The 15317-nt window shown below is 43.4% G+C and overlaps 1 protein-coding gene and 1 long non-coding RNA gene across 2 annotated transcripts in view; both read right to left on the bottom strand.

The window, feature by feature from the left end:
* The window catches only part of UBE2G1 (ubiquitin conjugating enzyme E2 G1), a 105411-nt gene extending 91157 nt beyond the window's left edge, over positions 1 to 14254 (bottom strand). The window contains 5 exon segments of the mRNA XM_012779190.2: positions 12274 to 12330; positions 12333 to 12422; positions 12425 to 12517; positions 12682 to 12840; positions 14242 to 14254. Of these exon segments, the coding sequence (XP_012634644.2) occupies positions 12274 to 12330; positions 12333 to 12422; positions 12425 to 12517; positions 12682 to 12840; positions 14242 to 14254 (412 nt within the window).
* Positions 6360 to 8934, bottom strand: LOC142861923 (uncharacterized). The gene is made up of 2 exons (XR_012913037.1): positions 6633 to 8934; positions 6360 to 6572 (listed from the first exon to the last, which is right to left on the bottom strand). It is a non-coding gene; the product is annotated as an uncharacterized LOC142861923 (long non-coding RNA).
* Positions 14255 to 15317: the final 1063 nt, after the last annotated feature.

Here is a 15317-nt window from a genome sequence, read left to right on the forward strand (position 1 = left end):
AAAGGGGAGTCTAGTCTCTTAAAATGGTTGTGGGAAAACTGGATATACACAAGCAAATGAATGAAACTGGACCCTTATCTTTACATCATATACAAAAATTAATTCAAAATGCTGTCCAGGCACAGTTGCTCACATTTGTAATCCCAGCACTCTGGGAGGACGAGGCAGGAGGATCACTAGAGGTCAGGAGTTCAAGACCAGCCTTAACAAGAACAAGACGCCATTCTCTACCAAAAATAGAAAACATTAGCCAGGCATGGTGGTACCTGCCTGTAGTCTCAGCTACTCAGGATGCTGAGGCAGGAGGATGGCTTGAGCCAGAGAGTCTGAAGTTGCCGTGAGCTATAATGACAACACTTCACTCTACCTGGGGCAAGGGAGTGAAACTTCTCTTTCAAAAAAAAAAAAAAAAATATATATATATATATACACACATATATATACACACACATACACACACAGAGAGATAAAAACTAAAAATGAATTAAAGACCTAAATACAAGGCCAGGCACCGTGGCTCACGCCTGTAATGCTAGCACTCTGGGAGGCTGAGCAGGAGGATTGCTCAAGGTCAAGAGTTAGAAACCAACCTGAGCAAGAGTGAGACTCCCGACTCTACTAAAAATAGAAAGAAATTAATTGGCCAACTAAAAATATATCTGAAAAAATTAGCCAGGCATGGTGGCGCATGCCTGTAGTTCCAGCTACTCGGGAGGCTGAGGCACAAGGATCACTTGAGCCCAGGAGTTTGAGATTGCTCTGAGCTAGCCTGACACCACAGCACTCCCACCTGGGCAACAGAGTGAGACTCTGTTTCAAAAAAATAAAAATAAAGTAATGCAACTCCTATAGAAAACAATACAGAGATTCTGCAAAAAAATTAAAATAGCACTATCCAAAGTAAATTCTCCATTGTAACAAATGTTACATTCTGTTTCAACTGACACACAGAACTAAAAAAGAAAAAAATTAAATAAAAAACAAATGTTACATTCTGGTGGGTGATGTACGTATGGCAGAAGGTATATGGGAAATCTCTATACTTTCTACTCAATTCTACTGAGAACCTGAAACCGCTCTTTAAAAAGTCTATTAAATGAAAAATAGGACTACCATATGATACAGCAACCCCACTTCTGAGTATGTATCCCAAAAAGTCAAATGCAGGGTCTCAAAGAGAATATTTGCACATCTGTGTTCACAGCAGCATTATTCAAAAAAGCCAAGAGGTAGAAGCAACCCAAATGTCCATCCACAGATGAACAGATACATAAAATGTGATAGATATTCATACAATGGAACACTATTCAGCCTTTAATAGGAAGGAAATTCTGTCATATGCTACAAAATGGATGACTCCTAAGGACATTACCCTAAGTCAAATAATCGAGTCACCAAAAAAAACACTGCATGATTCTGCTTAAGTAAGGTACCTAAAGTAGTCAAATTCATACAACAAAGGAGAATGATGGTTTCCCCCATCTCCACCCTGGGGAAGGAGAAAAGGATAAATTAATAAATAGAGTTTCAGATTTGCAGGATGAAAAAGTTCTAGACATCAGTTTCACAACAATGTGAATATACTTAACACTATTGAACTGTACAATATGGTTAAGATTTAAAAATGGTTAAGATCCTAGCTTTCATTATGTGGTTTTTGTTTTACTACAAGAAAAATACTTTTACACAAATAGAATTTTGCAGTATGTAACCTTTTGAGATTAGCTTTTAGAATTTAGCATAATTCCTTTGAGATCATCCAAACTTTTATGTATTAATAGTTTGTGTCTTTTTTACTGCTGCATAGTATATTCCATGGTATAGGTGTAACACACCATACATTTATTCATCCACTAAAGGACCTTTCAGTTATTTCCAGTTTTACGATATTACTGGCCTGGCGCAGAGGCTCACGCCTGTAATCTTAGCACTCTGAGAGGCCAAGGAGGAAGGATTGCTTGAGCTCAGCAGTTCAAGACCAGCCTGAGCAAGAGCGAAGCACTGTCTCTACTAAAAATAGAAAGAAATTAATTGGCCAACTAAAAATATACAGAAAAAATTAGCCAGGCATGGTGGTGCATGCCTGTAGTCCCAGCTACTCAGGAGGCTGAGGCAGAAGGATTGCTTGAGCTCAGGAGTTTGAGGTTGCTGTGAGCTAGGCTGACACCATGACACTCTAGCCTGGACAACAGAGTGAGACTCTGTCTCAAAAAAAAAAAAAAGATATTATAAAGCTACTATGAACGTTGACATACAGGTTTTTGTGAAGACTTAAGTTTCCATTTCTCTGAACTAAATATCCAAATGTGCAACTGATGGGTTGTGTATTAAGTACATAATTTAGTTTTATAAGAAACTGCAAACTTTAATAGTGGCTGAAGCATTTTACATTCCTACCAGAAATGCATAAGAGATCATGTTTCTCTGTATCCTTGCCAGCATTTAGTGTTATCATTTTTTTAACTGTAAATAATAGGTATGTGGTGATATTTTATTGTGGTCTCAATGTGCACTTCCCTAATATCTAATGATGCTGAACATCTTTTCATTTGCTTATTTGCTGTATGTATGTCTTCTTCAGTGAAATGTCTGTTCTTATCTATTTTCTAAATAGACTGGGGTTTTTGTTTTTTTGGGTTTTTTTTGAGACAGAGTCTCACTTTGTTGCCCAGGCTAGAGTGAGTGCTGTGGCGTCAGCCTAGCTCACAGCAACCTCAAACTCCTGGGCTCAAGCGATCCTGCTGCCTCAGCCTCCCGAGTAACTGGAACTACAGGCATGCATCACCATGCCCGGCTTACTTTTTCTATATATATCAGTTGGTCAATTAATTTCTTTCTATTTAGAGTAGAGACGGGGTCTCGTTCTTGCTCAGACTGGTTTCAACTCCTGACCTCGAGCAATCCACCTGCCTCGGCCTCCCAGAGTGCTAGGATTACAGGCGTGAGCCACCGTGCCAGGCCTGTTTTTCACTGTTGTAGGTTCTTTATATACTCTAGTTGCAATCAGTTGCCAGATATGTACTATGCAAATGTGTTCTTCCAATTTGTAGCTTGTCTTTTCATCCTCTTAACAGGATCTTTCACAGAAAAAGTTTTTAATTTTGATGATGTCCAGTTTTCCAATATTTCCTTTTATGGCTCATGTTTTTGGTGTCATGTTTAAAAAAAAACTCTTCATCTAGCACTACTCTGTCTTGAAATAGAAGCCCTAATAAGTACATCCTTACATAAGAATAAGAAAATAATAATGCAATTAAAGCATAGGCATATTCAAAAGCAAATTAAGGTCAGTGCAGTGGCTCACACCTATAATAACGGCACTTTGGGAGGCCAAAGCAAGAGGATCACTTGAACCCAGGAGTTCAACACTAGCCTGGGCAACATAGCAAAATCCCATCTCTACCAAAAAATAAAATGAAATTTAAAAAACAAAAGCAAGTCAGGGCCGGGCCCGGTGGCTCATGCCTGTAATCCTAGCTCTCTGGGAGGCCGAGGCGGGCAGATTGCTCAAGGTCAGGAGTTCAAAACCAGCCTGAGCAAGAGCGAGACCCCGTCTCTACTATAAATAGAAAGAAATTAATTGGCCAACTGATATATATATAAAAAAAAAAAATTAGCCGGGCATGGTGGCACATGCCTGTAGTCCCAGCTACTCGGGAGGCTGAGGCAGAAGGATCGCTGGAGCCCAGGAGTTTGAGGTTGCTGTGAGCTAGGCTGACGCCATGGCACTCACTCTAGCCTGGGCAACAAAGCGAGACTCTGTCTCAAATAAAAAAAAAAAAAAAAAAAGCAAGTCAAAACAGAGTGTCTCCTCACATAAAGGCCATTTAAAAAAAAAATCCTATTCGATAAAGTTATTTAAAAGCAAGCTTGGCAGGGCACATTGGCTCACGCCTGTAATCCTGGCACTCTGGGAGGCCAGAGGCAGTGGATCTTTTGCACTCAGGAGTTCAAGACCAGCCTAAGCAAGAGCAAGACCCTGTCTCTACTAAAAATAGAACTAAATTAATTGGCCAACTAAAAATATACAGAAAAAATTAGCCGGGCATGGTGACGCATGCCTGTAGTCCAGGCTACTGGGGAGGCTGAGGCAGAAGGATTGCTTGAGCCCAGGAGTTTGAGGTTGCTGTGAGCTAAGCTGACGACGCCACGGCACTCACTCTAACCTGGGCAACAAAGTGAGACTCTGTCTCAAAAAAAAGAAAGAAAGGAAGGTCAAATTCTTCATCCTAAATTGAACTGATTCCCTTTTAAAACAAACATTTAATATTTTACTTGTGAAGCATGGGCATAACCACACTACAGTTTACTATCAAGTAGTATACTCACCGCCCCCAGAAAAAAAACTTGCAAACTTGCACTCACATACCAAGCCCAAATAATGCAGGGATTGAAACTCACCTTGACAGTACAACCAAGTGAAAAGGAAGTCAATTATCAAATTTTACAATAGATATATCACTCTATTAATAATTAAGACAGGCTGGCACCTATAATGCCAGCACTTTCGGAAATTGAAGCAGGAGGATCACTTGAGGTCAGGACTTGAGACCAGCCTGGGTCATAGTGAGACCATGTGTTTACAAAAAACTTTTTAAAAAATTTAGCCAGGCATAGTGGCTTGTCCCTGTAGTCTTAACTTCTTGGGAAGCTAAGGCAGAAGGATCCCAGGAATTAGAGGTTACAGTGAGCTATGATAGTACCACAGCACTCCAGCTCAGGGGACAGAGAGAGAGACCTTTCTCAAAAAAACAACAATAATAATAATCACTAGCACTCTGGGAAGCTGAGGCAAGATTACTTGAGCTCAGGAGTTCAAGGCCAACCTGAGGAAGAGTGAGACCCCATCTCTACTAAAAATAGAAAAATTAGCCAAGTGTTGTGCATGCCTATAGTCCCAGCTACCAGGGAATCTGAGACATGAGGAGGATGCTCAAGCCCAGGAGTGGAGGACACAGTGAGCTAAGATGACACCACTGTACTCTACCCAGGGAGACAGGGGGAGACTCTGTCTCAACAAAAATAATAATCATCATCATCAAAGCATCTTATTTCACAGCTATATGTGGAAGTATCATAAAATATAATGTGTATTAGCTTAAGCTACATAATAAAACTACATACTTTGGTACTGCTTTACAGTAAATGTAGATTATACTAATATGCAGATAAATATTACACCTATAAATTGTAGACTTAGTTTAGTTCAACATTTTAATATATTCAGCAGTTATTTCAAATTTAGAAAGTGAGATCAACCATGATAAAAGACAAAAGACAAAGTATGTTTTGGCCAGGGGTGGTGGCTCACGCCTGTAATCCTAGCACTCTGGGAAGCCTAAGTGGGAGGATGGCTCAAGGTCAGGAGTTCAAAACCAGCCTGAGCTAGCCGGGCGCGGTGGCTCATGCCTGTAATCCTAGCACTCTGGGAGGCTGAGGCGGGCGGATTGCTCGAGGTCAGGAGTTCGAAACCAGCCTGAGCAAGAGCAAGACCCTGTCTCTACTATAAATAGAAAGAAATTAATTGGCCAACTAATATATATATAAAATTAGCCGGGCATGGTAGCACATGCCTGTAGTCCCAGCTACTCGGGAGGCTGAGGCAGAAGGATTGCTTGAGCCCAGGAGTTTGAGGTTGCTGTGAACTAGGCTGACGCCACAGCACTCACTCTAGCCTGGGCAACAAATGGAGACTCTGTCTCAAAAAAAAAAAAAAAAAAAAAAAAAAAATTCCCAAACTCTGTTAAAAAATTAGTTTGATGCAATGTAAATTTAAGATTTTGCTTTCATTTCTTTATTTTATTTTTTTATTTTTTAAAGCCAAATTTAGCAGTGGGGGGGTTTTGCTTCCACTTCTAAATGAGTTAACAATTGTTAACTGTTAATAACCAGATACCATCTTTCTGCTTGTTTAAGACTGTTAACATTGTAGGTCAGAGTGCCAATATAGTCTAGAAAGGCCAATAAGACATACTGAATCTTTTTAATGCCTCCTTTTAAGAATATTCTTTAAATAGCCTATGAACACCAGGGCTGATAATGAAAAACAGCATATCAAAAAAGCATGAACTAGGTAGGTAGGATACCTGCAGATGGTCCTGAGGAGCAATAGCTTCGGACACCAAATCGTGTGGCACAGAATGGCCAGCCTCACAATCACCCAAAGTGCTGCTTTAAAAATTGGATTCTTGAGCCCCATCAAGACTTATGGACTAATACTCTTTGGAGATGAGGCCAGAAATCTGTATTTTTACAGACTCCCCCAGTACTTCTACTGCACACTGAAAAACACACTCATCACAACAACCTGCTTACATGGGTAGCCAGGGAGTCACAGATTCTGGAATTTTCCAGATTACTTTATTTTTTTTTTTTTTTTTATTTTTTGTAAACCCAAAGCCAGCAGACCAGATTACTTTAAAATACACAATCGAGATTTCTACAATAAAAGCAGCCCAATTATTTTATTGTTCCTGCATAAAGGGATTCTTCTTCCTAGTTCTGGAATGCCTATGAAAACATGGATTGTCTATGCATGCCTATGAAAATGTAACTAATGAAAATCTAAAAACCTCAAGTTTCTCCAGGTCTGTTATGAGCAAAAAAGAAAAAAAAAAAAGTAAAAATAAAACCTCAAGTGATCTTAAAAAAAAGAAAACCTTCTACTTATTCCTTATAAATACTTGTCATGGCTGGTCCGATGGTAGTGGGTTATCAGAACTTATTAACATTAGTGTCACTAAAGTTGGTATTCAACCCCCACTGCTAAATTTGACTGGCTTTTAAAAATAAATAAATAAATACTTGTCATATATTAAAATTTAGTAGAGTTAGGGTAGGGAATGAGTCCAACTAGTCCAAAATTTTTTCTAAGAGTTAACTTGTCAACACTAAAAAGCTTAGTGCTGCCTTTAGTCTATGAAATTCAAAGTCTATTAAATTCAAAGACATTTACCTTGATTCTGCAGGATGCTGGCCTTCAGTTGACAATGGCTAAAATACACTTTTTTTTTTTTTTTTTTTTTTGAGACAGAGTCTCACTTTGTTGCCTAGGCTAGAGTGAGTGCCGTGGCGTCAGCCTAGCTCACAGCAACCTCAGACTCCTGGGCTCCAGCGATCCTTCTGTCTCAGCCTCCCAAGTAGCTGGGACTACAGGCATGCGCCACCATGCCCGGCTAATTTTTTCTATATATATTAGTTGGCCAATTAGTTTCTTTCTATTTATAGTAGAGACGGGGTCTCGCTCTTGCTCAGGCTGGTTTTGAACTCCCGACCTCGAGCAATCCGCCCGCCTCGGCCTCCCAGAGAGCTAGGATTACAGGCGTGAGCCACCGCGCCCGGCCTAAAATACACTTTTTTATGATTATCTAAGAATCTCACTTAATGTGTGTTGTTTTTTTGTTTTGGGTTTTTTTTTTTTTTTTTTTTTTTTTATTTCAGACAGAGTCTTACTCTGTTGCCTGGGCTAGAGTGTCGTGGTGTCTTCCCAGCTCACAGTAACCTTAAACTCCTGGGCTCAGGCAATCCTTCTGTCTTAGCCTTCTGAGTAGCTGGGACTACAGGCATGTGCCACCATGCCCGGCTAGTGTGTGTGTATATATGTATATATATTGGTTGTCCAGCTAATTTCTTTCCATTTTTTTAGTAGAGACAGTGTCTCGCTCTTGCTCAGGCTGGTCTTGAACTCCTGAGCTCAAACAATCCACCCACCTCAGTCTCCTAGAGTGCTAGGATTATAGGCGTGAGCCACCTCACCCCACCAAGATGTTTAACACACTTTAAGTGGCCAAACATGATGGATGGCTCATGCCTGTAATCCTAGCTCTCTGGGAGGCTGAGGCGAGCGGATAGCTTGAGGTTAGGAGTTCGAAACCAGCCTAAGCAAGAGCAAGACCCCGTCTCTACCATAAATAGAAATAAATTAATTGGCCCTAATATATATAGAAAAAATGAGCCGGGCATGGTGGCGCATGCCTGTAGTCCCAGCTACTTGGGAGGCTGAGGCAGTAGGATTGCTTGAGCCCAGGAGTTTGAGGTTGCTGTGAGCTAGGCTGATACCATGGCACTCACTCTAGCCTGGGCAACAAAATGAGACTCTGTCTAAAAAAAAAAAAAAACCTTAATGTGTGTTATTTTGTACAATAAGTTGTATTAAGATAGCAAAAACAAAATTAATTTTGAATATTTAAATATTTAAAATCCTATTTCACAATTGTATTAATTACTGCTCCCTGGGAGGCAATATACCCAACTAAAAACAAAAAGTTGCTAAAATAAGCAGGTCTTATCACTGTAGTCCCAGCTACTCAGGAGGCTGAGGCAAGAAGATCACGGGAGCCCAGGAGTTAGAGATGGCAGTGAGCTACAAGGATGCCACTACACTCTACCCATGGTGACAAAGATCCTGTCTCAAAAAAAAAAAAAAATAGAAGGTCTTGGTTCTAACAGCACCACTAGTAGCACCTATATAATCATGAGTAAGTTACTTAGCCTCTCTAAGCCTCTTTCTCCTTAGTGAGAGGATTAAATGAGATAATATATGTAAAGTACTCAGCACAGTGCCTGATACAAGTTAGTCCTCAATAAACATCAGCCCACATAAACATCAGAAAAGATGTACATTTGACAATGAGGGATGCTTTCATGAAAAGAACTTGGGGCCAGGGTGGAAAGACTATACTTTTTTTCACTCTTCGTTTCTTTCTCCAATGCATATAATATCTTTTCAAAAAATAAAATTGTAAAAAATTGGCTGAGTACAGTAGCTCATGCCTGGTATCCCAGCACTTTGGAAGGCCAAGGCGGGAGGATCATTTGAGGTCGGGAATTTGAGACCAACCTGGATAACATACCTAACATAACAAGACTCCATCTCTATAAAAAAATTTTTTTTTTGAGACAGAGTCTCACTTTGTTGCCCAGGCTAGAGTGAGTGCCATGGCATCAGCCTAGCTCACAGCAACCTCAAACTCCTGGGCTCAAGCAATCCTGCTGCCTCAGCCTCCCAAATAGCTGGGACTACAGGCATGCCACCATGCCTAGCTAATTTTTTCTATATATATATTTTTCAGTTGGCCAATTAATTTCTTTCTATGTATAGTAGAAACCGGGGTCTCGCTCTTTCTCAGGCTGGTTTCGAACTCCTGACTTTGAGCAATCTGCCCGCCTCGGCCTCCCAGAGTACTAGGATTACAGGCGTGAGCCACCGCGCCGGCCTAAAAAATATTTTTAAATTAGTGAGCATGATGATGTGCCTGTAGTCCTAGCTACTAGAGAGGGTGAGGCAAGAACACTGCTAGAGCTCAGGAGTTTAAAGCTGCAGTGAGCTATGATAGTGCCTGCACTCCATCAGTTTGGGCAACAGAGCAAGACCTTGTCTCTTAAAAAAAAATTTTTTTAAATGAAAAAAAAAACATTATCTCTTGTGCTGGAGGACTTCTTGGTGTTTAACATAACACACTGCAAAAGCTGATTTGCTGCTACTGAATTCGCAAGGAGTCACAGTCTAATAATATCCACAAAGAAATATACAACCTATTTGATTTCACGAATGTTAGATGTTCTCACTTGCTTCACAATAGTCATAATGGTGTACACTAAAACACCTTAATCCAGTGGTTTTCAAGCTGGGATGATTCTGTCCCTCAGAGGACATTTAGCAATGGAGACATTTTTTTGAGTGTCACAACTGAGGGGGCATACTACTGGCATCTAGTGGGTAAAGGCCAAGGATACTGCTTAACATTCCATAATGCACAGTACAGGCCCCACAATGATAATTGGCTCAAAATACCAATGGTGCCAAGGTTGAGAAACTCTGCAACCTAAGGAACCAATTTATTCAACTCTGGAAGTAGCCAGGTTGTAGTAGCCAATAGTAGTTGTTCTTTATAGTTACCAGCAAAAACACTCCCAATAAATTCTCCCAAGTAATGAATTAAAATCATTAAGGACTGGCAGACTAGAGGCTCAATAAAGGTAGTCATTGTTGGCCTGTGTTGTAAGTTTCTGGAATTCTAGCAGCTAGAATTACAGGTTCGTGTATCTATTCAGTTCAATACATTTCAATATTTTTAAAGCATTATTATCAAAGCTTCCAAAAGTTCATTCTAAATGATTTCAAGAAATACACTTTACTATTCTTTCCTGTTTTCAAATGATATTTTAAAAACCACAAAGTTCAAACAATATACTAAAATAAAACAAGGCCTTTATTTTAGTGTGTAGTTATCAAATCTTTCCAAGACACTTGATGCTTTTACATGTCAATTGCCTTAGACTACTATTCTGTACATTTGAGCACGTTAATTAAAATCCCTCAAAAATTTAAGAAAATATTAAGAACAGTTCCATTGTTTCTGTCAATAAGTCAAGAAATCAGCAGCAAAGTAACTTTATAATGAGGCCTCAAAAATAGCAAACTAAATCCTCCTCTCCTCTACTTTAAAGTATATTATAGAAAATCAACCATTAAAAAGGACCTCTGGGAAGTGTTTTATCAATATTTGGGATTAATCTTGTCAAAAAGAGTGCAAAACTGAACCAAGTGACCATAAAAATCTAGAGTTGGTTCATAAATGAGAAGGAAATACTTTTGACTTATTGCAACTTCTAACAAGTTATTAGTCATATTTTACTTAGTAACTGCGTAACTTATTTTGCCCCTTTTAAAATGTTTATTTTTTTCAGTTATGTAAGAATTGAGGACTGTTTTAATCCTGATTTAGTACTTTAATACTGTTTAATAGTTCACCACATAATAAAAAGTTATTCTGAGTAAAGAATTCTTAGGAAGACAAAAGAAAATCTTAATTCCACCAAAACAAGGAAAAGTACATAGAAAGGGTGTGTTTGCAAATATAAGATGCAATAAAGGTATTCTTTCATTGCTTTTCCAATATATTATTCGTGATAAATATACTGTGATATCATTAGAATTTCTCATTCACTTCAAGTCACTCCACCTGAGCATCTAGAACTTTAGCACTTGTCCAAGCCTGCTTGCTCATAGTCTAATAATAAACCTAATTATACAATCTGTAACAGCCCCTGACAACCTTTCCCTTAAGAAGCCATAAAGGTGATTTAACTAACACCTCAAACTCCTAGTAAATCTATTTCAAAGACACATTTCATCATTCAAGCCTTTGGCTTCTGCAGAGGGCTGGGGGCTGCTAGCTTTAAAGCGGCGAGTGTGAAGTCGCCTGAACTCAGAATGACACGCTGGGCGTTGGACAGCAGGGGTAACTGCTGGTTCATTTCTCTTTAAATCTGGCAGCACGTGGGGCGGCATTGTGAAGCCACCAACCCGCCTCCCCCCTTCCACTCCGCACACGTACGTCTCCAGAGCGCATGCTCCGCTCACACAGTCCTAGCAGAGTAGGAGCCAACCCCCTAAAAAGTCAACCTGGAAGCCACAAACGGCCGGAGGCCGGGACAATGGGGGAGGGGGAACGCAGGCTCCTCCGGGGAGGCAGCCCCGGCCGCCACCCCAGGCCGGAGCCGGCGGGCGCAGCCCCGGGGGTCTGCAGGCCTGCGCGGGAGCCGGAATCGCGGCGAGCACAAAGCCCCGAGCCGGCCAGCGAGCGGCTCTCCCCTCGCCCGCTCCTACCCTCCCCCAGCCAGGCGGCGCAGCCGGAGCCCGTGCCAGGCGGAGGCAGGCGAGGCGGCGTCCTGCACCCCGCCAGGTTCTCAGACACCCGCGCGCCGCGCCGAGGCCGCGGAGGCCGGCGCTTTTGTTGTCGGCCACAACTCCACGCACCCAGCGCTGCCCAGGGAGAAGTTTTGCGCGCCTCACCTACCCGGCCGGGAGTCAGTCCCTTTCGCCCACTCTCGCTGCCCGCCCCGGGCTCTGACACCCAGGCCGGGACTCGCAGCCGCGCCGGGCCCAGAACTCCCGCCGGCCCGCGGGGTCCGCCGGCCTCCGCAGCACCTGAGCCCGGGACCCGCCCCTCCAAGGAGAGCGGCCCGCCCGGGGACCCACGGCCCCTCCCCCGCAACGTCCCACCGAACAGTGGGGGAGGGGGCAACCTCCTCTCTGACCCCCGGGACGTCAGGCCCAGTCCGGGAGCCAAGGCTGGGACGCGCGTCCCCGCCCCCAATGCCCTCCGGAGAGCCAGCCAAGTCCTGGGCAGGGCCAGGACCGGAGCCTCGGGGTCCCCACCCTCACAGGCCCGGTCCCTCCCGGCCGCCGGACCAGGAGGGGAGGAGGTACCCGGCAGCGGCTGTCGGCGATCGGGGCCGGGCCCGGCGCCCTGCCGCCCGCCCGCTCACCTGCCAGCTGTCTTCGCAGTAGCAGTGCCGACTGCAGCTCCGTCATCCTCCTCGCAAGGGCCCGGGCTGGCGCCGGGGCTTTCGAAGGGCCGGGGACAGGCTCTGGGGGCGGCTGGAGCACGGTGTGCTGAGGAACCCGGGCCCCGCGACGGAGCGCCGAAGCCGAGGGAGGCCGGGCTGGGACGGCGGTAGCGGCGCCTCGCTGCCGGCGCGGGTCCGCTCGGTTCAGCTCTTCTCACAGCCACTCACGCCCGGAAGGGGAGGGTACCCGGGCCGCCGCGGCGCGCACTGGGACTTCGCTCGCCCGCTTCCCTCCTTCAACCCACCCGTCGGCCCCTCCGGTGCCTTCCCCGCCACTGCCTCACTGCGCTCAGGGCCGCTCCGCGCAGGCGCGCTGGGCCTGCCTACCTCGGAAGCGGCCCGCCCGCCAGCCCGACCCCTCGGCCTCCCTGCCCCGCCCCCGGCGGCGGAGCCCCGCCCCCTGCGCGCAGTTTCCCCCCCCCTTGCCGCCGCCATCTTGGGAAGGTCGACACGCGGCGGACTGCGGAAGCCCCAGCTGGTAGACACCTCGCGAACGCCATGACAAAGAGGTCACAGAGGGTCAAAACTGTCCGGCGAGTGGAAGCAGGTGGTCTGGGAGCGAAGGGGCGAAAAGAAATGGTAGATGTCTAGTTGTTGGCAAGCATCCAACAGCCCTCTGACACTGCACACATGGTGTGCGAATTAGTCATTGTTAGAAAGCCGAACTTAGTAGTAGTGTGCCCCATTACAAGTAACCTCCAAAATAGAGACTTAATGTGTGCTGATAATTCACTAAAAGAGTGCACAAAAAGATTCTCGAAATAAGTAACATGTCCTGCATCTTGTAGTACAAAACGTTTCAACAAATCAACAATACTCCCATGAGTAAGGTGAATTGATGTTAACAAAATCTGAACTGTGCAATTCAAACTGCCATCCAAAGACCAAGGACAGTGGTGCACTCCTATAGTCCCAACTACTCTGGGGACTGAAGCAGGCAGATCCCTCAGTCTAGGAGTTTCATTCCAGCCCGGGCAACAAAGGGACACTCCCATCTCTTTATTTTATTTTATTTTATTTTTATTTTTATTTTTTTGAGACAGAGTCTCACTCTGTTGCCCAGGCTAGAGTGCCATGGCATCAGCCTAGTTCACAGCAACCTCAAACTCCTGGGCTCATGCGATCCTCTTGCCTCAGCCTCCCGAGTAGCTGGAACTACAGGCACGTGCCACCATGCCCAGCTAATTTTTTCTATTTTTAGTTGTTTGGCTAAATTTCTTTCTATTTTTAGGCCGGGCACGGTGGCTCACGCCTGTAATCCTAGCATTCTGGGAGGCTGAGGCCGAGCAGATTGCTCAAGGTCAGGAGTTGAAACCATCCTGAGCAAGAGCGAGACCCTTTCTCTTACTATAAATAGAAAGAGATTAATTGGCCAACTAATATATACAAAAAAAATTAGCCGGGCATGGTGGCACATGCCTATAGTTCCAGCTACTTCGGAGGCTGAAGCAGGAGGATCGCTTGAGCCCAGGAGTTTGAGGTTGCTGTGAGCTAGGCTGACGCCACGGCACTCACTCTAGCCTGAGCAACAAAGCGAGACTCTGTCTCAAAAAAAAAAAAGAAAAAGAAAAAATTTTTAAAAATAAATTAATTAAAAATAAATTCTTTAAAAAAACCACCATTATGCTATGAGACAGGGTCTCAACAAAAAACAAAAACAAAGGAAAAATAAACACTGAGCGAATCCCAGCCACTTTGGAAATGCTGCCTGATTGCAACCTAGCTTTCTCTCTCATGTGGAACAAATTTCAGCCCTCAAGGGTTAAGAGGGATCCCTGAAGCTTCCTTAGTTTTATCATAAATCCTTTTTTGACAATGAAAGTCAATCTGTTTCTCCCATCCATTCATCCTCCCTAGCAACTGTTTATCAGCCCTCAACAGAATTACCTATACGCCTCATTGTCCCACTTGCCTTCTAAAAAGCGTGTATAAAAATATCTGAAAGCTGGGCGCGGTGGCTCACTCCTATAGTCCTGGCACTCTGGGAGGCCGAGGTGGGAGGATTGCTTGAGGTCAGGAGTTTGAGGTTGCTGTGAGCTAGGCTGACCACAGCTCTCTAGAAGGGGCAACAGAGTGAGACTCTGCCTAAAAAAAAAAAAAGTCTTGAACTTCATTGGGATAGTGAGTAATCACTCTGTGATTTTCCCCATGCACATGGTAAATAAACCCTTTCTCTTGTTAATCTGCCTTAATTGTGAGTTGATCTTTCAGCAAACTTTCAGGGAAGGACAAGTTTCCTCTCACTTGTACAACAACACTCCTCCTTTCTAGACCCAACATCTTTCTTTTTGTTTTTAATACATTTATTATTATTTCAAAATATTACAGAGGTACAAATGTTTTGGTTTATATGGATCACTTTTGTTATGCTGAGACAGGCCAACATCTTTCTTTTTAAATACATTTTTTATTTTATGAAAGGAATACATACATGTAGCCCATAATCAAACAGTATATCAAGGTTTAAAGTGAAAAACAACCCCTTTCAACCCCTTTAGCTATTTCTTCTGGTGGTTACCTCCATTTCTCCAAGCAAGATGTTTATAATGCATTTTCTGAATTCATCCCTTTACACCTTAAGTATTTATTCTTATTGTAATTGATCAGGATTTAACTTTACGATACCTTGCATCCTTTATACTCCTAATATCATTAAATCACTGTATTTAGTTATATCAATAAATAGTTTTTCTGCTATTATGACTTAATAAATGTAGAATAGAGAGGTGGGTGCAGTGTTTCACAACTGTAATCCTAGCACTCTGGGTGGCCAAGGCAGGAAGATCACTTGAGGTCAGGAGTTCAAGACCAGCCTGAGCTAGAGTGAAACCCCATCACTACTAAAAATAAAAAAATTAGGCAGGCGTGGTGGCTGAGTCTGGAAGATCACTTGAGCCCAGGAGTTTGAGGTTGCCGTGAGCTAGGCTGATGCCACAGCACTCTAACCGGTGTGACAGAATGAG

Source organism: Microcebus murinus, chromosome 18 (assembly GCF_040939455.1).
Source record: "Microcebus murinus isolate Inina chromosome 18, M.murinus_Inina_mat1.0, whole genome shotgun sequence".
Lineage (NCBI taxonomy): Eukaryota > Metazoa > Chordata > Mammalia > Primates > Cheirogaleidae > Microcebus > Microcebus murinus.